We start from the raw sequence: 25,468 nt of genomic DNA on the forward strand, positions 1-25,468 counted from the left end.
AGTCTGGAAAACCCACATGGGCAGTTATATCTTGTCTTCCAGGATTGAGTGAACTGAGGCAGAATGGATTCGATGGAAGTGGTGTTCATTCCCTTCCTATTAGTGGAGGCCTAGTGGCATAATGGGTTACTTACGCCTCCAGAACAGCAGTTTAAACCGCCAGCTCCCTCAGTGGGAGAAAGATGTTCTTTGTTCCTTCAGAGACAACAGCCTTGGAATCCTAAAGGGACAGTTCTGCTTTGTTCTACAAGGTCCCTTGTGTGTTGGGATCAACTAGATAGGAGTGGGTTTGACTTGGGATTTTAGTATTTGTTAGTGGTTATGACAATGTCAACTTACAGCAATGAAGAAGTTATTTCTTTGTGCCGAATTGTTCCCGACGGTATTTTCAGGGAGCACGCACTACAAAAACTAACTTTTCTACCACCATGTTCCTTGCAGGTGTCCTGTTAGCACCCAAAAGCAAGGGTTTCAAATATCTTAAAATTTGGTAATCATAAAGTTTGTGTCCTCTAATTAGCATAGCTTCTTTAACTACTTTGGACCTTTTTTAGTACGCAAACATAACATCCTAAGCTCCAAACCAAAGTCACTGCCGGCGAGCTGACCCTAACTCATAGCACCGGATAGGGCATTGTAGAACTGCCCGGTAGGTTTTCGAGATGGTAACCCTTTTCGGGAATTTTAGGGCAAAAAAATGAAATGATGCATCAATACCAATCAAAAGCAATAGAAAGATGGGGAAGCATCCACATGAAGAGATTATGCCAATAAAACGTGTCCTGGGCAGTGAGATACAAGAATAAACGGAGGCTAAGTGGGGAATAGATGCAAAACTGGAAAGTGGGCTGTGAGCGGAGGGGTGGGGAATGGGGAATAGGTGGGGCAGATGCACACGGAGAAGAGAAAGTCACCGCTTCCACGCAGATGGAGACGCTGCTCTGGTGAGGGCCAACCCCGCAGCAAGGCCACCTCACTGTCCGGGTGATGCCCCGGTGGAGGCAAACGGTCAGGGAGGGTGACTGCCGTCGTGTCGGTACCGTGCAAACTGCACCTAGCCCGGGGCGGCCAGACGCTCCGACGGGGATCAGCCGGACACGCCAGAATGCGAGCCGGACCAACTGCGCCAGAGCACGCCCCGCCAAAGGGCCAGCCGCACCCGGCTCGGCAGGGCGGAAGTGACGTAAAGAAAAGGGCGGGGCCAAGCCTGCGCCGGAAGTAGCTCGCGGATAGTAAATAAGCCGCAAAAGGCAAGCCCGGAGTTGTCTCCATTTTGTCGGGCCCGGCCATCGGACGGCGGCTTGGAGATGGGGGCCGTGCTGGGCCTGTGCTCCGTGGCGAGCTGGGTAAGGCTCTGTCCGCGGCCTCCGCGGACGCAGTGGGAGAGGGGGGCCCGCGGAGGACTGGGCGATACCCAGCGGGGACCCCACCCAGCGGGCAGTGCTTTCTGCGCCGCGGGGCCTTGTGTCACCCGGTCCCGTTCAGTACACCGGACTCGGGGCGCCGCACTAGTGCACACAGTGGTCGTGAGGTTTGGGGGGGCGGGAAGACGGCCCCGATGGGAGACGGGGAAGAAGAGAGCGGCTGTCCCTGCCCCCACCCCCTTCGGGAGGGCGGCTCCCCTTTCTTTCCGCCGCGGTTTGCGGGGTTTTCTTGTGTCCAAAGCCATCTCCACAGAGGTCTGCGCCTTTCTTCCGAGGGGCGAACCCCTCCTCGCCCCTCAGCGACCTCGGGCTGCGGCGCCGGGCGCCCGGGGCCTGTCGGCCTCTTTGTTCTGTGGGGCGGAGGGCGACGGAAGTGGCTGCGGCGGCTGCTGGACCGCTCGCAGGCCGATTGATGCAGTGATGGCGTATTGAAGCACATGATCCTAGCGCTGAGACTCGGGGGTCTTTAAAGGCGTGCGGGGACCCCTTTATGTTCTCTAGTAATCGTTTTTGGATCTGGAAAAGCGGGCCTATTCTGTGGTGTATATGCTGTCTGTTTCGGCCAAACATGCTTATGTAATGTCAAATTTCAGGCATCCTGATTAAATAGAGGTGTTGAAGTGGAACTGTCTGTCATTATAGTGGCAAGATTTCTTTATTCTGGTGGCACAAATCGGCTTATTTAAGACAGCTACCCGCTGCCCTCCATTAGAAACAAACAAAAAATCCACTGCCATCGTGTTAATTCCAACTCCTAGCGATGCGATGGGGCAAAGTAGAACTGCTCCTTAGGGTTTTGGAGCTAAACCTTCACTGACAGTTCCTTCTCATTAACAGGCGAGTGGCTTTGAACCACCGGTCCTGTGTATAGCAGCTCAGCCCAACAGCGACGCCAGTGGGGCTCTTTAGAATCAATTAGATACTTGCAATTTGGGACAAGTTATTTGGATTCAAATCATATTTTTAAATTTAGGATTTCTACCACATCTAACAGTTGCATTTTTGGATTTTCCAAATCCATTATATATCTTAACACCCCCCCCTTAATTATTTTATATACATCTCTATTAGAAAACATTTTTATATGACTGGATCTATAAGTGTTCAGTTTAATACATATAGGCTCTTAATGCGACTCTAGATAATTTTCTTTATGTTTATTTTTTTCTTCGTAGCTGGCCAGGGAATCTAGAAATATTTTACCACGAAATATTTGCATATCTACTGTAGTGGAACAAGTATGTGCATTGAATAAATGACTATAAAAGCGGTGCCCCAAGTGAAATAAAAATTACTTTAATAAATGATTATCATAAGGTTGTTCTCAATGGTGTTTCTGAAAGAGGTGGGATTTAATTATTGTCAAGATTTTCATCCCCTTATCAAGTAGATATGCTACCTTTCTTTGTATGTGATGGAGATTTATGAGAAGGAATGTAGTTTTAACTCCAGGACAATTGATGGTAAAATGTGTAAAGTAGTTAAGGAGTTATTTATATATCTGCTTTTTAAAATCAGAAAGAAAATAGCTTTAATGAACTCTGGAGAAATTTTGTTCCTACTAATATTTATACAACCTAGATCACCACCTTTATCAACTGGAATATTGGTGCAACTGTCAATGCCTTGTAATCATGCTGTTAGCATCAAGGGGTATTAGAAAATGACAGTCATTTCTTTGTAATAGTTGTCTATTTTGGGGGTAGTACAAACAGTAAATAAGCTCAGCAATTAATCTGGCAGCTGGAGTCGTTCCAGGAGTGCCTGGGAGAATGGCTTGATGATCAAGGGAGAACGATAAACTCTCAAAAACCCTGTGGAACATAGTTCTCTTCTGACACGTGTAGTCATTAGGAGTCAACGACGACCGGCTCTTAGTAACAGGATACTAGTCTAGCTTCCAGGAGACAGTTGATAGAAAGGGTGGGAGGCCTGAGCTTTGCTGGTCTACGAATTGATAAAGTAGTGCAATTTGGAAATGTTTTTTTCCTTTCTTGGATCTCTTTTTTCCTGACATTTTAAACTTAATGGTATATATACCATTAGGATATATAAGTACAAGTCAATGTCTTCCTTCCTTGTTCTTAATCGATAGCCATATTTACTTAAAGGTTTTGGTCAATTTAAGATTCACATTTTTAAAAGTAGCTTTCACATCATTGAGTTGGGTGCATTAACTTGGATTCAAAACACAAGCAACAGTAAAAAGCCATGTTTTACACATACATACACTTTGTTGTGATTTGAGTAAAAGTAACGTAACTGGTTTTCCAAGTAATAAATTGTGTTTCCTACAATGATTGAAGTCCGCAAAACGTAGTAGCTCTGTTTCCATGCCTCTGTGTTAGCACGTTTCTGCTCATCGTTTTATTGTACCCCTTCCTGCCTTTTTGATCCACTCTGGTTGATTGTTCTAATGAGGACATACCACTTTGGGGTTATTGTACATTTTATAGTCCTGTCTATTGCTTCGCTGAAAGTTTTTGTGCTAATTTATAAAATCTACTTCTGAAGTTTGAGAAAATATAAAAGCAATTTATATTGAATTTTAGAAACGTATTACTCTATATACTCGAGTATAAGCAAAGTTTTTCAGCACATTTTTATGCAGTTTTTGTGGTAAAATTAGGTGCCTCAGCTGCTATTCAGGATGACTTATACTTGAGTATATACGGTGTGCTGTTCCAAAAACCAAGCCAAATATAACTCACATTGAGTTGATCCCAACTTGTAGTGACACGGTAGGACCACCTCTGAGTCTTTAAGATTGTCATGCTCTCAGGAGCAGAAAGCCCCGTCTTTCTCCCAATGAGCATGTGATGATTCTGGACTGCTGCCCGTGGCAGCTACCAATATGCTACCAGGGCACCTTTGAGAGTCACAGGTCAGTCATAACACTTGATACATTTGTTTGGTTGAAATGATTCTATAGATATTGATACATTCACACTGAGTAGGATTTTTCCCATAATTGATAACCTACTAGATGTTTTAGGAGTCAGTAGAGAAGCATTTTGAACACCTTATTGCCAATTCTTAATTATATACCTAAAATCTTAAAAGCTATGGGGTTTTAATTGTCTAAATTCCAGTGCTTTTTAGTTTTAAATTTGGAAGCAACTTTTCCCTAAGAGGATATCAAGTACCAGTATCCTCTATTATTGAAAGCTATTATATCATAAGTCTCATTAACTCCAAGCTTTATACCCCATATGCTAAATACTCAAAATTTCAACCTTTGCCAGCATATAACAAAGTTATTGGGAAAACTGAACAGCCATGAGGAAAGGTGTTCAGAGTGCACGCAGTTGTGACAGGGAGAGTCATGATGAAGTGAAACTTCATCCAACAAACAAACATGGTAGTAGACCTAATTTAAGATGTTCAGTACATTTAAATGTATGACCATGACAGTAATTCTCATTAAGAATATTTTTTGTAAAATAGAATATGAAAGCTCCCCATCCTCCTCACTATATAATTGCCAGGATGGCTGCCCGACCCGTCAGTTTCCCACAGTCTGACATTCCATTGCTGTCTGGTGTACTAAAAGATAGATAACCAGCACATGAGTTTTACCTCTTGAAGAAAATCATTTACAATTGATTTGATAAAGTGAGATTTCGTCCTTTTTAAAAACGTATTAGAAAAGCTTGTATTTACAAAATAGTTGACAAAAGTATTCCTCTGTATTGTACAAGAAAGGAAATGAGATACCAGTGAAGCGGCTTTGTAGATAGACTACCAGACCTGGTTTCTTTCTCACCTGCTTCGCTCAAGGCTGGGCTCTCCTTGTTTTTAATTTCTCTGTTTTATGTAAATCTTTAGTTTCTTGAGTAGCCACTTCAGCCTGTTTCCCCCTTATTTACCTTTGCTCTTTGCACTCTTTGATTAAAGGCTTTTCCTTTCTAGCTGCCTTTTGGCTTTGTTTCCACCTTGTTGGAGCAGGTTGAGCTGACAGCCTGGCATCATGGTGGCGGGGAAAGCTTGTGCTAAGCCTTCACGGAGAAGGGCAGCCTTTTGTTCTTAGGTCATGTTAAATTGCTCATTTCTTTTCCTAACGGATTTAATGTAGTTCAGTTGCTATGAAGAAAGAGCTAATGGTTACTTAGTATCTATATTGTGCTAGCCTGTACTGTTATTAAAAACATGACAACTGTTTTTCTTCTTTTTTAAAAATCATTTTATTAGGGGATCATAGAACTCTTAACACAATCCATCCATACATCAATTGTGTAAAACACATTTGTATATTCATTGCCCTCTTTATTCTCGAAACATTTGTTCTCCACCCAAGCCCCTGGCATTAGCTTCTCATTTTTCCCCTACCTCATGAACCCATGATAATTTATAAATTATTATTTTGCCATATCTTGCCCTGTCTGACTTCTCACCCACTCTTCTGTATGACAACTGCTTTTCTTTTTAAAAAAGTGATTCATAGATGCTATGAAGAGCCATGTATTGCAGACTGCTGAGTGTGGGGGTAGCTAGCCCCCACAAGTAATCACGGGTTCAGTAGGCGTAATTGTACGGTTAAGATATATAAAGATTATTGTAAAGTCAGAGAGAAATGGGAGAGAGAGTAAAATAAGAAAGTCAAACACATTTCATGGTAGCATGCTCACTTCAGCTCCTCTTGGTGGTACTCATGGAGGTGGGGGACGAGCGGGAAGGAGCGAGAGCTCTCGTGAGGCTTTATTTTCTAACCAAAGCGTATCTATTTTGGGGGCATGCAAGCCCTCTGATTACAGATAACAATCTATGTCATAGGAAGCGGTTATAACATGAGTAATACAAGCAATAGGAGGGGGCGTACATGCAATTGGGGTGTACATGCAGTAGTAAAGGGGAGGAACAGGGTGGCATATGTGGTAAGATGAGTAGATCCTAGACTCAATATTAGTAGCCTAACCTTAGTCCTCGAGTGGTCTGGGCTTGCCTTTGGGCACACCTTCAAGGAAGCAATATCAGAAGGGAGTGGGCCCGACTTGGGGTCAGTTGGTCTATACAGTCTGGTTGCTCTAGATACCCTTAAGGAGAATAGCCTCTGGCCTACTTTCATAGACCTCCTAATGTACAGTCATTTACCATATGTAGCAAGCAGCCTCCTGGGTTTGGTTTATATTTGGGGGAGACTACTTGGGAGAAATCTGTTTCCCACAGCTGAGAAAGAAAAATGTCTCACAAAATTCCACTAGCAGTAACATTCTTTTTTCATAGTGGATGTAGACAAAAGGGTAGATGAATATACGTACCTGGCAGGGGAGATACCATGATCTCGAAGGTGGTTTTCCCAGGGCGAGGCTTATCCATTGCACTCCGGATGAGCTGACGCCTGCAATTTCCCCAAATGTGGGAAACTCGACTGCATCACTTATGGTCGTGGGGGACTGCATTGGCGCTCTCTCCCCTGCCAAAAAAGAAAATAAGGTAAGAAGACTAAAAGAATTGCTGAAAGTTAAATAAATGCACTTTATCAGAGGAGCTGCCTAAGAAGAGCTCTCTAATGGTTGACTCTCCACCAGCCGTGGTTTGCTGCCCCAGGACACACTGGGAAAGAGCTGCAAAAAGCCTTTTTGGTTCTCAGCACCAGGTGGAAAGTGTTTCTGATATTTAATGGGTAGACTAGATGCCAGGAATGCAGCTGAACATCCTACAATGCCCTGGGCAGCCCCCAATTAAAAAAAAAAATTATTTCACTTAAAATAACTAGAATGCTCTATGTTTAAGACAAAGGCTGTATTGAAATTGAAAATGTTCTTTTAAAAGACATTTAAATTTACATTTACTACTATGAAAGATTAAAATTGGCATTCATCCATCCCAGTTCATGTGAATTGTAAAATTTTTACATTTTTAAAATCACCAGTCATGCATACACATAATCATGTGGTTTATCATAGAAAATAAACTGCTCCATTTTCACTCTTTGGAGTCGGAAGCACTCTACTTAGGATTTCGGAGACTAAATTCATGTAAGAGTTGATATGCTCATTTTTCTCCCACAGAGCGGCTGGTGGAGGTTGAGCTCGCCTGACAATGAACGCCACCATGGCTTCTAAATATTTCTTTAGTCCGTGTTTATATTTCTGAATAATATACTGACAGGGACATTAAGAGTTGGAACTGACTCAGTGGCAGGGAGGTATTTGTTACTGTATTCTTTATTATTTTTGGCTTTTTTTGGCTATTACCTTCTTGGTATGAAAGGTGAACCTTTAATTTGTAACTCCATCCCATCCCAATCACACAGCTGTGGTATCCCCTCCTCTTTCCATAATATTTAGTTTTGGTGGAATTAACAATGTTGTGGCTATTTGTATTACTATATGTGAAGCCACAATAAGCAGTTATGTGGGTTAGCTATTTTTATTATGGTGTAATGTTACTCATGGTTCAGCCAAGTCATAAACATACAGTGATTGTTTTCAAGCACATTTTTTGTGCTTATTGAAGTATTTATTTGCTTTGTTTTTTTATGTATTTAACTAATTTTACTGAAAGCTATATCTCCAATCGAATGCATCCCTCTCTCAGTAAGTTTAGATGCATCTGGTGATTGGTCTAACCTTAAAAGAGCTATTTCCTACAATCTAACCCAGTCACTCTGTGGGTGAAAGACCTGACATTGTGCTCCTGTAAGAGACAGCTGAGAGCTGTCGTGCTATGGGGCAGTCCTGCGCTATCTCCCTGTTGCTATGAGTTGAAATGGATTCCTTGGCAACTAACAGCAGCGGCACTCGTGGTTTTTACTATTTTCCTTACTCCCCAAACTCGGAAGAGAAAATATAAAGAACAGGACACATCTTTCTCTCCTTAAGGTTAGAGGGCAGTATTTGAGAATTTTGAGCATTTGTGGACTCACCAATATGATTTCAAGGAAAGACACGGTGGTCGCGAAAGGTTGGTCTAGCAGCTTGCCATCGTAAATGGGTTTTCTCAGTTTAACTTTGGTTGCTGCTAGTGATATCTTTTCCCCTTCTGCTTGCACACTTTCATTCATTTGGGTGTATTTCTAAGCAAGGGCTTCTTGATATTTCACGTTAGTCACTTTCATTTTTGCATAGGTAGAATTTCATTTGCATTATTTCACTTTAGACGATACTTATTTTTAATAATGCTGTTTTTCCCAGATACCATGTCTGTGTGGCAGTGCCCCGTGTTTGCTGTGCCGATGCTGTCCCAGTGGAAACAACTCCACAGTAACTAGATTGATCTATGCACTTTTCTTGCTTGTTGGAGTAGGAGTAGCTTGTATAATGCTGATACCAGGAATGGAAGAACAATTGAATAAGGTTAGTCTTTTTCTTACTTAATGATTAATTGACGCTTTAGTATATATATGTATATATTAAATTTAATTTTGAGTTTTGGAAATAGAATAATGTATAAAAGTAAGAGCATATGTAATATCAATCTTAGTAGCTCAGTCTTAAAAATGGTAAGAGCCGTGTAAAGCTGCCTGTTAATTCATGTGGTTGTTCAGAAAATGTATTGTCATACTATACAAGAAAATAAATCATTCTGACCAAGTAAATATCAGAATCTCGGTGGGCACATGAGAAAGGGACATACTAGAATAACTAAAATATTCCTATGTAGAGGTTTTTTAATAACGAGCCTTAAAGGCGCCCTGGTGGCACTGTGGAAGGAAAGATGAAGCAGGCGGGCTGCTCCTTTTAAAATTTGCAGTCTTTCAAACTCTACGGGGTCACTATGAGTTAGAAGCAACTTGATGGCAGTGGGTTTAGTGCGAGACGAGATAAAAATTAGAATGTAAGCCAAGATCAAATTGTAAATGGTATTAAATGTTTTGCCATGTGATTTCTCCTTTAAATCACAGGGAACTCAGCTTTTTGAGCAGTGTCTGTGCTTGAGAAAGATGAGCTTCATAATTAATGAAGATTAAAAGTCATAGCTAAATATAGAGAGAGGCTGTTAAAGTAGTATATTAGAAAGTGATGGGTTTGAACCTCTGACCTTGGAGTAGTAGCTCAGTGGTTACCTGACAATGCCATCAGGATTCTTTGCCAAAAGGTATAACTCACTGTCCTCCAATTTACTCCAGCTCACAGTGATCCTACATAGGACTTCTGAGGCTGTACATCTTTGTAGGAGCAGAAAGCCTCAGCTCTGTCTTGCTGAGCAGCTGGTTGGTTTGAACTTTCCACTGTGTAGCTAGAAGTCCAGTGTTTACTTGACAGAGCCACCAGAGAGGACTTAGGCAACTAGATAGAAATTGTTGCTGTGAACCCAAAAACAAGAATAAGAATTATTTTGTTTGGTTGGCTTTATTGTGTTTTTTGTTTTATTTTGTTTTGTTTTTTTTCTGGGCGGGAACGGAGATGGTGAAAGTGGGGAGTGTACTGTATTATAGTGTAACTCAAAAGAAAAATCATAGCTTGAGACTACAGTGGGACCTCAAAAACAGTCATGGAAAAATTGTTATATTTCCATTCTATTTTTCTATGAACGTCTTGGAGTCCCTTTGTGTGTAGAGGGTTATGCGCATGAAGATGAACATTAAGGCCCTGGCAGCAATTAGAGTGAGCAGAGCTAAAACTTTGACAAGTCTCACTGAAGGCGCAGTAAAAACGACAATGAGGATTCTGTTGTGTAGGTTTTAAGAGAATGTGTGTAAAGAGATTAGATCAGTGATCGTGAGGATTAAGAAGTAGTCTTTGACTATGGCAATTATTACGTGATTATTGTTGGTAGGGTCCGTCAAACAGTTTTTGTCTCATGTGATCGCACATGACAAATGGTTGCCCCATTGGGTTTTCTAGGCCGCAGTCCTTAGGGGAGCAGAAAGTATTGTGATCAAGAGGGCTGCGCCCACTGCAGTGGAGTCCGTTCTGATCTTTCTACCGTGCAGCTGCTGGGGGTTAGAACTGCCAGCCTTTCCTTTAGCAGCTGAGAGGTTAATTGTTATGGCACCAGGGCTACTTAGTACATGACTGAATCCAAACCCAACCCGCTGCTGTTGCACCGATTCCCACCCGTAGTGACCCTGGGGGACAAGCATAGGGGTTCTGAGACAGTGAGTCTTTTGGACGCAGATTGCCAGTGGGTTTGAACTGCTGTGGGTTTGAACTGCTGCTGGCTTTTTAATTGTCGGGTGAAGGCTTTAACCACTGTGCCACCAGGGCTCCCAAATGTACTGTGCTGGAAAAGGATATTTAGAGTAATTGGACTGGGGCTAGAAGGAGTTGGGGTGGGGTCAGGGAGGGAAAGACAACCATGAAGAAATACATCCAATGGCTATGAATGGTACATTTGAGGAATTTTGTAGTGAAAATGGCAGCATTAGAAAGAAGCTGAATTAAGAACCGTAGGATATGGAAGAATAATTTTTTTCAGTCTTTATTTTGGGATGAGAGATCTGTGATAGAAGGTACTGTGAGCTAAAGGGGCATGCCTGCTACCATTGTCAGTTCCTACATCTGAGACCCGGTCGAGGGTTCTGAGACGGAGTCTCTACAAGGACAGCTTTCTCTCTCGGATTAGCTGGCGGGTTTGAACCTTCCTCCAACCTTCCCATTAGCTGCGCAACACCCGACACACAGTACTCTTGGTCTCTTTACCATTCATATTTCTTATAGGAATATTTGAGGTTGAGTGTGTTTATGTCAGATGACTTCAATCTTCATAGAAAGCACAGTTTTGACATCATTGATAAAGTTTGGATAAAGATGATTGTGAATTTGAAGGTAACAGGCATACCTTAGAGATATTTGCAAGTTCAGTTCTCAACCACTGTAATGAAGCAAATAACAAAATAAAGCAGGTCATGTGTCTGTTTTTGGCTGCCCAATGCATATGAAAGTTATGTTTGTGCCATTCTATAGTCTATTGAAGGTCCAATAGCTAATGAAAAAGTGTGAAATATTGTGAAAATTACCAAAATGTGCCAAGAAACATATTTTGCAGAGATAGACACAAAGTAAACACATGCTGTTGAAAACTGGAGTCCGCAGGCATATGTGACGCAGAGTTGCTACCAACCTTCCATTTATTTTTTTTCTTAAAGCAATTTCTGGAAAGCACAATAAAACAAAACGATAAAATAAGGTAGACCTGTATTTCACATAGTAACTGGGATGTGTAGGTTTAAGCAAAAGCTAAGCCAAGATTTGTCAACATGGTTTTGTTATTAATCCATTTGGGCCATATGAATGAAGGATGTGGTTAGTAAATGTTGGTTCTTATCACCGAGTATTTCTATTTCTCTGCATTCTGAGGTCTTGAGATAATAGCAGTGTAGGGCCAGGGCATTAATTCTAGTCAGTGAGTTGTGAGGGGAAGTGACACCCATCAGCTTCTCCTTTTCTTTCTTTCAATACCTAGACATCCTCTGAGATAGAGTGACTTATCTATCAGCCTGGATTCCCTTAGTGTCTGCTCGGGAACAATGAAGGAAATCTAACATCAGCAGAAAAATATATCTTTGCTAATTTAAACTACTGAAATTTGAGGGTTGTTTATTACCATACCAGCTTAACCCAACTTAAGTATATAGTTTACTAATTTAGTATTTGGAATGTGGGAGTTGGTGTGCTGCCATGTCTAAGTTTATAGGATAATTAAGCATGCAAGTGACTGCATGGTGATAGTGTGGGTGAGGTATGTATTGCCATGAGCTTCAGACTGAGTGAAGATGGTAAGGTGTGAGATCAAGAGACTGCAGACTTTATTAGGAAGTAGTATAAAGAAGTAACACATTAACCGGAATATAACTTAAATTCTTGACTTTTTTTTTACATTTTATTAGGGGCTCTTATAACTTATCACAATCCATACGTATACATACATCAGTTGTACAAAGCACATCTGTACATTCTTTGCCCTAATCATTTTCAAAGCATTTGCTCTCCATTTAAGCCCTTTGCATCAGGTCCTCTTTTTTTCCCCCCTCCCTCCCCGTTCTCCCCTCCCTCATGTGACCTTGGTAATTTATACATTGTTATTTTGTCATATCTTGCCCTATCCGGAGTCTCCCTTCCCCCCTTCTCTGCCGTCCATCTCCCAGGGAGGAGGTCACATGTGGATCCTTGTAATCAGTTCCCCCTTTCCAACCCACTCACCCTCCACTCTCCCAGAAATTCTTGATTTTTAAAAATAATTTGTAGTATATTATGTTTTTTAACATGACCTAGAAGAAATCCATTTTAATACACATAAGAGTAATGTGTGTTGTTCTGACAAATACTCCCACATATTTCACTTTTTTTTCCTCATTGCAGCCACTGTCAATCCATTGTTTTAAATCGTTATATTGGGGGCTCGTACAACGCTTATCACAATCCATACATCCATCTATGTGTCAAGCACATTTGTACATTTGCTGCCATCATTTTCAAAACATTTTCTTTCTACTTGAGCCCTTAGTACCAGCTCCTCATTTTTTCTTTCCCCTGCCTCCTTCATGAGCCCTTGATAATTTATAAATTCTTATTTTTTTCATGCCTTACATTGCCTGATGTCTCCCTTCACCCACTTTTCTCTTGTTCATCTCCCTGAGGGGGTTATATGTAGATCATTGTGATCGATTCCCTCTTCCCCACCTCCTGCTATCGCTACTCTGAATATTTGTCATGAGGGGTTTATCTGTCTTGGCTTCTCTGAGTTTCCAGCTGTTATCTGTATCCGTGTGCATGCTCTGGTCCAGCTGGATTTGTAAGGTAGAACTGAGACCATGGTAATGGGGATATGGGGAAACATTAAAGAACTAGAGGAAAGAAAGTTGTATGTTTTAACAGTGCTGCACTGCATCCTGACTGGCCCATCTCTTCCTTGTGACCCTTCTGTAAGGGGACATCCAGTTGTCCACAGATGGACTTGGGGTCTCCACTCCACACTCCTCCTCATTCACAGTGATATGATCTTTTGTTCTGGGTCTTTGATACCTGACACCGAATCCCATCTACACTTCATAATCACACAAGTTGGTGTGCTTCATCCATGTAGACTTTACTTCTCACCTAGATGACCGCTTGTTTATCTTCAAGCCTTTAAGACCCCAGATGCTGTATCTTTTGATAGCCGGGCACCTTCAGCTTTTTTCACCACATTTGCTTACCTATTTTGTCTTCTGTGATCATATCGGGAAGGTGAGCATCATGGAATGCCAAGTTGTTAGAACAAAGTGTTCTTGCATTGAAGAAGTATTTGAATAGAGAACCAATTTCGTCTGCTACCTTAATACTAAACCTATAAATATATGTACATAGATCTATTTCCTTATCGTTATAAATAAATATTTTTACATATGTCCATGGTTGTATAGGGACCTCTGTAAATGTCCTTTGCCTCCTAGTTCTTTCCTCTTATTTCGTCTCACTGTCATGTTTAGTCTTCCTTTGGATTTCAGTAATTCCCCTTGGTTACATTGCCCTTGATCAAGCCCTACCAGACATCCTATGCCTTCCTCACCATCAATTTTAGATCACTGGCTCCCTGTCCCTGGGTTTGTTAACACCCACTTCCTTTCCCCTGCCTCCCCCTCTCCTGTGACTGACACACACACACACACACACACACACACCACACACACCTCATCCCCAAATCCTAGGTCCCTTTGTTTTCTCCTCTGGATTGTTTATCCCGCCTATATTATCTAGATAGACATGCAGAGACAATAATAACAAAAACAAGACAAAACAACAACAAAAAAACCCGAAGACAAAAAAAAGCCTATAAATAGCTCAAGGTCTGTTTGTTGACCTTTAGGAGTGTTTTCCAGTTGAGTCGGATGGGTTGCCATGCTCTGGCCCCAAAGTCTTATTTTTAGTATTCCCTGGGAACTTCAGTACTTGGCTCCCCTTGCTGCTCTGTTCCACACCCTTAGCATTTCTCCCAGGAGTGGTGAAGTTAGATCAAGTACAGCTCTGTACTCGCACTGTGCCTCCTGTGTTGTTCCCTGAAGCACTATGGGTCAGTGAGGGACATCGTGTCTTGTGGTAGGGCCTGCCCTATGGTCCTCTCTGCATTGGCTGCTCTGAGCAGGAATAGCATCTTCAGGGCTTGGTGGGCCAGGATATGTTCCACTCTCTCTCCTTTGTTTGCTCTTGTGTGGTCTGATTAGATGTGTCCCTCTCCCTGAAGTGAATTCTTTGGGGGGGGGAGGGGAGCTTTTATTTCAATTAAAAATAAGATTTCCCTGCTTCTCCTGTGACCATTCTGTAAAAATGGTCATGAGACTTAAGATTTTTGAACATTGAAATACAAACGCAAAATCTCACTGCCAGTTTGTTAAACGGAGCTTATTCATTATTACAAATGGAACTTTTATAATAAGGTAGTGAAACTAAAACAATGGGTTGAGGTTGCACTAGTTTGCTGAAAAGCTATTATTACTCGTTTTAATACCTAAAACAAACAAACCAGAAACACCCACTGCCCTACCACTGGTGTGAATTGAGGAATAGGGCAGAGTAAAGCTTCTGAGACGATAGCTCTCTAGAAGAGTGAACAGCTCAGGTTTAACTCTCTTTCCCTTTAATGAATTATCTTGATTGCTTATTGGCTGTAAAGCAAACATCATTTTTTGAGACCTTGACTACAGAGATTTGATTGCAAAGAATGTGTATTTTTACTTGCTGAGAAAAGAGGATGGCTCACACACTCTTGTATTTCCAGATTCCTGGATTTTGTGAGAACGAGAAAGGGATCGTCCCTTGTAATATTCTGGTTGGCTATAAAGCTGTGTACCGTTTATGCTTTGGCTTGGCTATGTTCCACCTTCTCCTCTCCTTACTGATGATCAAAGTGAAGAGCAGCAGTGATCCTAGAGCTGCAGTGCATAATGGGTACGTTTTGTAGTTTGCAGAGCATCTTCACAGTAATTCTGAGTCTACCTATCGCAATGTAAAACTTAGATAATAGACAGAATTGTTTAGTCCATTAATGAATAACAAGGTAAGAAAATCCTTTATTTCTAGTAGAAAATGTCAGGCTTTAGAAATATAAATTGAATTGGTAGCTTTCAGTCATTTATTGGTATAATGCTTTATATTTTCATCCTAAAAAGAAGTCCTTTCACATTTTCACCTACTATTTTTTCCCCCTCCTCTCAACTTTTCATAGGACCCGTGTTTATAGTGCCCTAGGCCTTTAATACAGGCAAAAGGAAATTTTATTCCCAACCTGGGAGACTGATTTTCTAAGTCATTGGTTGTCAGGACAACTTAGGGAAAAAAATTAGGGTCACTATCCGCCTTCTTTAATAAAAGTACTTTATGTGGTTCTGGGGATTTGAATGTTACCTAATTTTATTTTTTGCCACACAAGTAGGGAGAAAATATTCTTAAATATCTATGCATATGCTACTCAAAATGGGAAAAATGAGCAAATGGGATATAAATATTAATTTAAAATATCATTGAAATAGGTAGATTTGGCTTAATTTTGTCTTTAGGCATTGGCTCTTTTTCTTTGACATTTATTGTGCATTCTTTAAATAGTCTTTCAGCCTTTGGTAATGCACCTTACATTTTAACGTATCATTCCTTTTAGTAAGTAAAGTGAGCCTGTTTTTATTTTGGAACACAGTTTTCTTTTTACATGATGAATCAGTGACAGGTCTAAGTTTTCAAAAGTGTCTCAAGGGCAGTTTACTTAAATCTGGTCTTTCCAGCATCACAATAGATAGCTTCAAAAAGAATAAGTACATAAAGTACAGCTATCTCAGATCCTGAAAGAATTCATTTATGAAAATTTTGAGTAATATTTATTAACTAAAAATGGTATTTCTTTTTGTTTTAGATTTTGGTTCTTTAAGTTTGCTGCAGCAGTAGCAATTATTATTGGGGCATTCTTTATTCCAGAAGGAACTTTCACAACGGGTAAGTTGTGTGCATGTGTGTGTGTTATGGTGATTATTAAAAGACTGAAATAATGGCTTCCTGGAATTACTATATTCCCCAACCCCCTTTTGTGTACAGTGTTTGTGAAAAGACATGAAAGACAGAGCCAGGCACTCCTGTGTATTGATGTATTCTTTCTTTCAGTGTGGTTCTATGTGGGCATGGCTGGGGCCTTTTGCTTCATCCTCATACAGCTGGTCTTACTCATTGACTTTGCTCATTCCTGGAATGAATCCTGGGTTGAAAAAATGGAAGAAGGGAACTCCAGGTGCTGGTATGCAGGTAAGTGTTTATCTCAGAACATCTTCAATGGAGTTAGACTTAGAAGGTGAGAACAAATATGTAGATAGTATCGTTTTGACTTATTTTGAGTGAGTTTTTAGTATAAATGTTTTGAATGACATCTTAGTGCATTTTATCAACAGCTTTCCGTATTGAGAGATCACTGGGCAGACTTATTAAAAACATAGTCAAAAACCAGAACATCCCAGAAGAGCCTGAGTAGCTAAAGAACTTATTGTTGAAATAGCATTTTATAATATTGCCCATTTAAAAAATTTTAAAATCAATTTCTTAGTGTCATTACCTAACCTATAGCATGATAAAAGCAAAATATTAAAGCACACTGCATGTATTGATATAGTTCATAGAGTGAGCCATTTATGGAAGTACGAAGGATGCTTTTATATCTAACGGAATTCCTACAGTGGTATCGTAAATGTTTATTCGTTAGTATCAGAGGTTCAACTACTTCCCCTCATTTTATGGGAACAAAATATTCAGCACCCTTGGCCATTGAAAAACTTTCTATTATAGCCCATCATCTAGGAAAAAATTGTTGGCATCTGCTTTTGCAGTTCCAGCAAGTCTGCTTTTAGAAACCCCTATGTAGAATGATCCTTTTAGGAAGTAAACAAAGAAAACGAGGGCAAGAGAGCCAAGATGAAGTGTGTCCTTGTGCAAATAGTAGAGACATCATAAGTTGCGTAGCTGCTGCGCTTCCCCACTTCTTAGTTGCTGTATGCAAATGTCTTCCATTTTTCTTATTTCTCCAGGAGCTAAGAATCTGGAATTTTGAATGACGTTATGTCACTACCAGCTCTAAGAATACACACTTTTAAGTAACACTTAGAATCGTGGAAGCCCACAGGGGTAGCTCTAGCATCCTATGGGATTGCTCTTGGTCAGCATCAATATGCATGCATGCAGGGAGTTTGGTGTGGGAGTGGTGGCACCAGTTTAGAATTTTCTAGACATGAAATAAAGACAGATTTCTCACTTGGGTGAGAAAATGTGTGTTTTGGACGTACGTTAGTATAGACTACAACCTTTTTCAGTGTTGAAATTTTGAAAATGTAGACATTTCTTTCTTTTTTTTTAATTTATTTTTTTTATTTTAACAATTTATTGGGGCTGATACAATTCTTTTCACAGTTCATACATATACATACATCAGTTGTATAAAGCACATCTGTACAGTCTTTGCCCTAATCATTTTTTTCTCTTTTACATTTTATTAGGGACTCAAACAACTCTTACCACAATCCATACATATACATACATCAATTGTATAAAGCACATCCATACATTCCCTGCCCCAATCATTCTCAAGGCATTTGCTCTCCACTTAAGCCCCTTGCATCAGGTCCTCTTTCCCCCCCCCCTCCCTCCCCATTCCCCCCTCCCTCATATGCCCTTGGTAATTTATACCTCGTTAAAATGTAGACATTTCAATGTAGAAAATTTTCTTACTAAATAATGATGACTTAGCCTTGCTTAGTTTTTCTGAAAGATTTTAGTTGATGAGGAAAAAAACCAAGATTTTATGGTTAATATCCTTGTTTAATAAAATGATTGTTTTGTTGTTTTTGAATTGAAAAAACCTTAACTCTTAGCTATTTTATTTTCTTTTTCAAAAATGCCTACTGTATGTGAAAGAAACTGTTCTATAAACTTAACTAATAATACTATCCTTGACAATTTTAAAGTGAGCCCCATAGAAAGGCTATGAGATTCTTTAGTGATAACATTTAGAATTAGTTTTGTTCCCTGCTTTTATACTGCATAATGGCCAGAAACGTGTCTTTAAATAAAATGACAGCTTGCTTTTAAAACAAACTGTATGCCCAATTCCCTAAGTTCTGCGACCAATCTAATTGTCCGAACATCTATTTTTCCACAGCTTTGTTATCAGCCACCGCTCTGAACTACCTGCTGTCTTTAGTTGCGATCGTCCTGTTCTTTGTCTACTACACGCATCCAGACAGTTGTTCAGAGAATAAGGCGTTCATCAGTGTGAACATGCTCCTCTGCATTGGTGCTTCTGTGATGTCTATACTGCCCAAAATCCAAGTATGCTCGTTATCTAACTAGTGTGTTGTTTTGGTTTTTGCCTCTGGTACAAATTGTCATAAATTTTGAAGATGTCAGAGGATTTATATGCTGTTTACTATTTTCCTGTAGGAATCACAACCAAGATCTGGTTTGTTGCAGTCTTCGGTCATTACAGTGTACACAATGTATCTGACATGGTCTGCCATGACCAATGAAACAGGTATGGTTTCCTTTCTTTCAACATGTTCATAGTTTGCTTTGACTCCAAAGATGATTGTTTTCTAAGAGGAGGCTATTTTAAAATTAATGTCTTAGAGCAGTGGTTCTCAACCTGCCTAATGCTGTGACCCTTTAATACAATTCATGTGGTGTGTACCCCACAATCATAAAAATATTTTCGTTGTTACTTCATAACTGTAATTTTGCTACTGCTATGAATCCGGCAACCCCTATGAAAGGGTCATTTGACACCCAAAGTGTTGCAACCCAGGTTGAGAAACACTGTCTTTGAGGAATAAAGGTGGAAATAAATGCTATGTTAATCTTTGAAGTATTGTTATATTTTCTTACCAAGTGCTCTCTTTTTCTAAGTAACAATCTTAAGGCTCTAAGGAGTTAATTTGAAAATTACAAGAGAGAAATCTATTTTGCATAGTGTAGGTTTATATATATAGAAAGAAGCTGTTCAAATGCTTGTTGATCCAGTTGTATGATTGTTACTCTTTTTGTCTGTGACACTCATAATTAAATACAGTAATTTGTTTTATTATAGGCCTGTTATGTGGGAAGAGAAACCAGATACATCATTTGAGGGCAAAGACAAATTATGGGGGGGGGAAGAAAAATGAATTCCTGCTTTTAGAAAAGAAAGATAGCCTCTATTTTAAAAATCATTTTATTAGCGCTCTTACAATGCTTACTACAGTCTATCCATCAATGGTATCGGGCACACTTGTACGTATGTTGCCATCCTTTTCTAAACAGTTACTTTCTATTGAGCCCTTGGTATCAGCTCCTCTTTTTCCTCCCTCCCACCCCACCCCCCACCCTGGTGAGCCTTGATAGAAGATAAATTAGCATTATTTCCATGTCTCACACCGACCACTGTCTCCCTTCCCCCATGGTGCCCGCTGTTCTTTCTCTGTAAGGGTCTATGTGGTTGCGTGTCTATCATTGTAATCGGTGATAGCTTCTCTTAAAAAAGAAAAATTCATGAAATTTATCGGAATTTTACCCGAGTTTATAAACTCTGCAAGAGTAAGTGCTTTTTAACTAGGTGGACAAATCTCTTAAATCTTTATTTTTTAACATTGCTTTTTTTCACTTAGTTTTTAATTCCAATTGTAACCTGTGAAGAAACTTCAAAAGTGTATAAACATTTGTTTTATTAGAGAATGCTTTAGTATTTTTTTTCCTAGCTAAGTGCTTAAAATTGTGTTTGCTTTGAAGATTACCGTTATCTGATTGGTGTTAAAGACATCATTTTCCCGAGACCATATTGATTATTTGTTAGAGGAAACTAATTCTTGCACACCCGAGCAGATACTTTACTAACCCCATTTTAATTTTTACCGACAAATATGTAACAAAAACTTGAATAAGCCCTGGTCATAATGTCTTACTGGGTCATTTCCCAAACCATTTGTTAGCATTCCAACGATTGTGGTTTGTTAGTGTATGTAAGCCTCGGTAGTGTCGTGGGTTACATACACATTTGGCCGCTCCTCGGGAGACAGATGAGGCTTTCGGTATCTGTAACGATTTACAGCCCTGGAGGCCAGAAGGCACAGGCAGTGCTAGTCTGTCTCGTAGGGTTCCGTGAGGTAAAGTATGGGAATTTTGTTTTCTGAAACTATCATGCTGCTTAAAACAATATATTTTGGCAAATTGATAAACTTCACAAAGTTATATTCTCAGAATACATGGTAGAAAAGCAGTGTATTGTGATTCAGGATAACTGCATATTATTCTTGAGGGTAATTGAATTTTACCAATTTCATCCAAATTTTACCTATTTCTGTCAACCTTTCAGTAACATCTAAGTGCTTAATTACTGGCACCAGGGCCCGCTCTTTATCTGTTAGCATTACCTACGTCCAGACAGACATAATCCCAAACTAGCCCATAGAGTTCACTGCTGCAGCAGCTGTGTCCTTCCATTGTGTACATCTCACTGGACCTAACTATAAAGAGCGTATGAAGCCTCTTATCTACCTTACAAAGTTGAAAATTAAACAGTTTAACTTTTTCAAGTACTTTTTGTTGACAGACTTATGACCCTTTCCAGCAAATCTCTTTGACTTTCTCAGGGTACTGTTGATAAAGAGTTAAAAAGAACTCTGTGCCATGAAAAGAAAAGTATTTTGCATATTACTCTAACATTTTAATTTCATCTTAATTTATTTCATAGAAACAAACTGTAATCCAAGTCTACTGAGCATCATTGGGTACAACACAACAAGCACCGCTCCAAAGGATGGCCAATCTGTCCAGTGGTGGCATGCTCATGGAATTATAGGGTTAATCCTCTTTTTATTGTGTGTGTTTTACTCAAGGTAAGGAAAACTATGACTCTCCTTTTGTTTTTAAAGAGAAATCCAGTTATATGGATCATTTCGTAAAGTACTGCCCTTTTTTCTTCTCTGCCTAAATCCCTTTTTTAATACAGCATCCGCACTTCAAACAATAGTCAGGTGAATAAACTGACTCTAACAAGTGATGAATCAGCATTAATAGAAGATGGTGGAGCCAGAAGTGATGGCTCACTGGAGGAGGGAGATGACCTTCACCGAGCTGTAGATAATGAAAGGGACGGTGTCACTTATAGCTACTCCTTCTTCCACTTCATGCTTTTCCTGGCCTCGCTCTATATCATGATGACCCTGACCAACTGGTACAGGTACTTAGACTTCATGACATTTTGGATGAGGGAATATTTAGGACTTTGTATCACAAAATCTGAGGTGACGGGAAAAATCTAATAAGCAGAGTGGTGATGAGGTGGGGTGATAAAAGTTTAACTGTTAATCCAGAAATAGTCTTCTGATTATTGTGTAAACTGTCTCAAAGCCACTGTACTTTAGTTAATTTTTTTTCTCCCCTGTACGCCTGCTATTAAGATAGTGTGGAAAGCAAGGCCGCAGTGTTGGAGAAATGATTTATCTGTTATCACAAATTATATGTGAAGATTCCTTAAGTAATGACATTTACTTAATAGCTTGAAGACTAATAATCTACCACTTCCCCTCCCTTTTTCACTTTCCATAAATATAGGTATGAGCCTTCTCGTGAGATGAAAAGTCAGTGGACAGCTGTCTGGGTGAAAATCTCTTCCAGTTGGATTGGCCTTGTGCTCTATGTCTGGACACTTGTGGCACCGCTGGTTCTGACAAATCGCGATTTTGACTGAACTGGGGCTTCTGGCATGAAAGTCCTACTTGTATCATTGCTTATTTGAAATTGACAGTATTCCCCAATTTTGTAAAGTTTGTGTGTGTGCGTGTGTATTTGTAAGTGTGCCTCATCCACTTTCCCATTAACTTCATTGTTGGTCTAGCATGAACTAGGTTGTACAACTTGCCATTTTATTGTTTTCTTGCCAAGGCCTTTGATATATCTGCTTTAGTGATTGCAGGGAAGTGTATTATGAATGTGGTAGGGAGTCAGGACAATATCAGGAAATATGACTGCCTTTTCAAATTTTGATGCCTTATTAGAGACAGTAAATAACTTGGCTATTATAAAAAGGTATAACCAAATCACATCAAGACCAACTGTGTCAAGAATTTTGTCATGTTTTCCACCCATGGTAGAAGTTAAGGAATTTAGGAATTTACACAAGTCCGGAATGTTTGATGAAGAGCAACGGAGATTATATATGGGGGTTGAAGTACACGCTTCGAAGAAAGACTGACAATAGTTGGTATTAAATTGAACAATCGGTTAGAGTGTAATCTTCCTTGAGTAGAGTTGGCCTTCATGCCTACACAGCTTTGTCATAGGCACTATAAACACATGCGAAAGAGTGGGTTTGCTGAAGAATTTGAGGTTTTGAAATGGACAATTATAAGCTAGGAAAGAAGTTAATTAAAAAGATGAAATTAGTATTGAAAAAGATGTGATGAACTTCACAGGGCAAGAAGAAACAAATACTGGGATTCAGAAGGTCCTTAGTAAAATTGAGTCCAATTCTCATTTTCAACATGGGAAATATAAAGAAAAAACCCCCTGAAACATGGGTTTAAATAGCTCACACAACTAATTGGTGACTAAGCTGGGAAATTTTGAGTTTTCCCAAAATGGCTAGCGTTCATTTGGGCTTTCAGTAATCATTTCAATTAATCACACATGCATATTAGTTTCCTTATTTAATCAATGGTGAGTAATTCTCATAAGTGGGGGGTTGCTGGTAGTCAGCAAGTAGTCTGCCCAAAGGCAGGCCAACCGAATAAGGGAATGCTATAGAATCAACTGCTGCTTATACAGTGCGCATCTTTCATGAATTGTTTAAAATGCTTTTGTATTTGCTGCAATGTAAGTGAAATGTATAGATTATAATCTTTAAGCCTGAAAATCAAGCAGTATGATTAACTTAGAAATGCTTAATTACGTGTACATGTCATTAGTCTTAATGAAACACTGAAAATCTACATTTGCCTCTTTCAAAATATTTATTAATATAAGTGGAATACAATTCAACCTAATTCCCCAACCTTGTTCTGTACGTTAATATTGTGTTCCATGATTTTGAATGACTGGTCTATCTAGAAATAAATGAATTCAAAGTATACTGTGTGGTAATTTTTCAGCAACTGATGGCAGTAATACTGAAACCAATATTCCTCCTCTGTGAAAAAAGAATCTCGCATTAATAGGATTAACTAGGCCTATTTTCTATCCTGAAAATAGAATTGTTTTGAAAGTAATCTTAACCTTTTGACTGTAAGTAAGCCCTAAGGTTATATTCTAAAGATCGTTAAGGCGTTTCCCCCAAGCCTTCATGATGTTGACCAGTTCCATTTGGAGAAGAGTTTTCATTCAGTTAATAAGCTATTGCACACCTGCCATGCTCTCCAGGCTTCCCTGCTGTTTCGCCCACCGCCCCATCCTAACACCTAATATAGGGGGAAAAAAATCACGTTGCTTAATTTATAATGTAATCCTAATAAAAACACTATAAAAGAATTTAAGTTTTAGTATCTTTTATTCAATGACTCATGAAATGGGTTTTTTTTATTACTCTAGGCAGAACAGTGCCCAATTATTTCCCACCTAAACTGGAAATCAACACCATTGATTTGCATTAAAGTGAAGGGGTAAATGAGTTTATCAAGTATTATACAGAAGAGTGGGTACACACACGATGTTTTTAATTAGGGGGAAAAAAAAGGTAGATAGCAAACCCAGGAACAAGGGAACAAGTGATACAAATTGGTGGTGAGGGAGGGTATGGTGGTGGTGAGGAGGCCTGGTAGGGCACGATCAACGGTAATGTAACAAATTGTTAAAACCCTGGTGGGGACTGAGCATAATAGTGGAACAGGAGGAAAGTCAAGCGAAATAGAGAAAGCTGGGAGGCAAAGGGCATTTATAGAGGTCTAGACAAAGACATGTATATATGCAAATGTATGAGGAGGGGGAAATAAATCTATGTGCATATATTTATAGGTTTAGTATTAAGGTAGTAGAAGGACATTGGGTCTCCACTCAAGTACTGCCTCAATGTAAGAATACTTTATTCCTATTACATTGACATTGTATGATGCTCACCTTCCTGATGCTGCTGAAAACAAAGCAGGTGAATAAGCAAATGTGAAGAAAGTTGAGGGTGCCCAGCTATCAAAAGATATAGCATCTGGGGTTGTAAAGGCTTGAAGGTAAACAAGCAGCCATCTAGCTCAGCAGCAACAAAACCCATGTGGAAGAAGCACACCAGCCTGTGTGACCACGAGGTGCTGAAGAGATCAGGTATCAGGCATCAAAGAACAAAAAATACTGTGTGCTCACCTCCATGATACAATCGCTGAGACGGGTGCGTAAGCAAATGTGGTGAAGAAAGCTGATGGTGCCCGGCTATCAAAAGATACAGTGTCTGGGGTCTTGAAGGTAGCTTTGTAGCTTAGAATCTACAAAGCCCACATGGAAGAAGCACACCATCTTGTGTGGTCACCAGGTGTTGAAGGGATCAGGTATCATCAGAACAAAAAATCTTATCATAGTGAATGAGATGGGGAGTGCGGAGTGGAGACCCAAGCCCCATTTGTAGGCCACTGTAGATCCCCTTGCAGAGGGGTCTTGGGGAGGAGACAAGCCAGACAGGGTGCGACAGCAGTGATTGAAAAATACAACTTTCCTCTAGTTCCTAAATGCTTCCCCCACCCCACCCCCACATCAAGATTCCAATTCTACCCTGCAAGTCTGGCTAGACCAGAGGATGTATACTGGTACAGAGGAACCAGAAACAGAATCCATGGCGGATGATACCTTCAGGACCAGTGGTGTGAGTGGCAATACCGGGAATGTAGAGGGTGGGTGGGTTGGAAAGGGGGAACCGATTACAAGGATCTACATGTGACCTCCCTGGGGGTACGGATAACAGAAAAGTGAGTGAAGGGAGACATTGGACAGTGGAAGACAGGGAAAAATAATAATTTATAAATTATCAAGGGTTTGTGAATGGAGAGTGGGGAAGGGAGAAGAAAAAATGAGCTGATACCAAGGGCTCAAGTAGAAAGAAAATGTTTTGAGGATGATGGCAACAAATGTACAAATGTGACACAATATATGTATGTATATGTATTGTGATGAGTTGTACGAGCCCCCCAATAAAATGATTTATTAAAA

General features: G+C 40.0%; 2 protein-coding genes and 1 non-coding gene across 3 annotated transcripts in view; 2 read left to right on the forward strand and 1 right to left on the reverse strand.

Moving 5' to 3' along the window:
- The window catches only part of LOC142452363 (uncharacterized), an 83,830-nt gene extending 82,540 nt beyond the window's left edge, over positions 1-1,290 (reverse strand). Inside the window, exons 1-2 of the mRNA XM_075553736.1 lie at positions 1,257-1,290; positions 915-1,207 (exon numbers count right to left, since the gene is read on the reverse strand). Coding sequence (XP_075409851.1) covers positions 915-1,207; positions 1,257-1,290 — 327 coding nt within the window. The remainder of the gene's footprint in view (positions 1-914; positions 1,208-1,256) is intronic.
- On the forward strand, positions 1,201-23,809 carry SERINC1 (serine incorporator 1). Its single transcript, XM_075554609.1, has 10 exons — positions 1,201-1,346; positions 8,561-8,722; positions 15,066-15,235; positions 16,191-16,270; positions 16,436-16,573; positions 18,474-18,643; positions 18,755-18,845; positions 21,036-21,180; positions 21,294-21,524; positions 21,899-23,809. The coding sequence occupies exons 1-10, from the start codon at positions 1,308-1,310 to the stop codon at positions 22,032-22,034; spliced, it is 1,362 nt and encodes a 453-aa protein (XP_075410724.1). The 5' UTR covers positions 1,201-1,307; the 3' UTR covers positions 22,035-23,809.
- On the forward strand, positions 6,675-6,838 carry LOC142453845 (U1 spliceosomal RNA). Its single transcript, XR_012785429.1, has one exon. It is a non-coding gene; the product is annotated as a U1 spliceosomal RNA (small nuclear RNA).
- Positions 23,810-25,468: the final 1,659 nt, after the last annotated feature.

The sequence above is a fragment of the Tenrec ecaudatus genome, chromosome 7, assembly GCF_050624435.1.
Source record: "Tenrec ecaudatus isolate mTenEca1 chromosome 7, mTenEca1.hap1, whole genome shotgun sequence".
In the NCBI taxonomy this organism is placed as follows: Eukaryota; Metazoa; Chordata; class Mammalia; order Afrosoricida; family Tenrecidae; genus Tenrec; species Tenrec ecaudatus.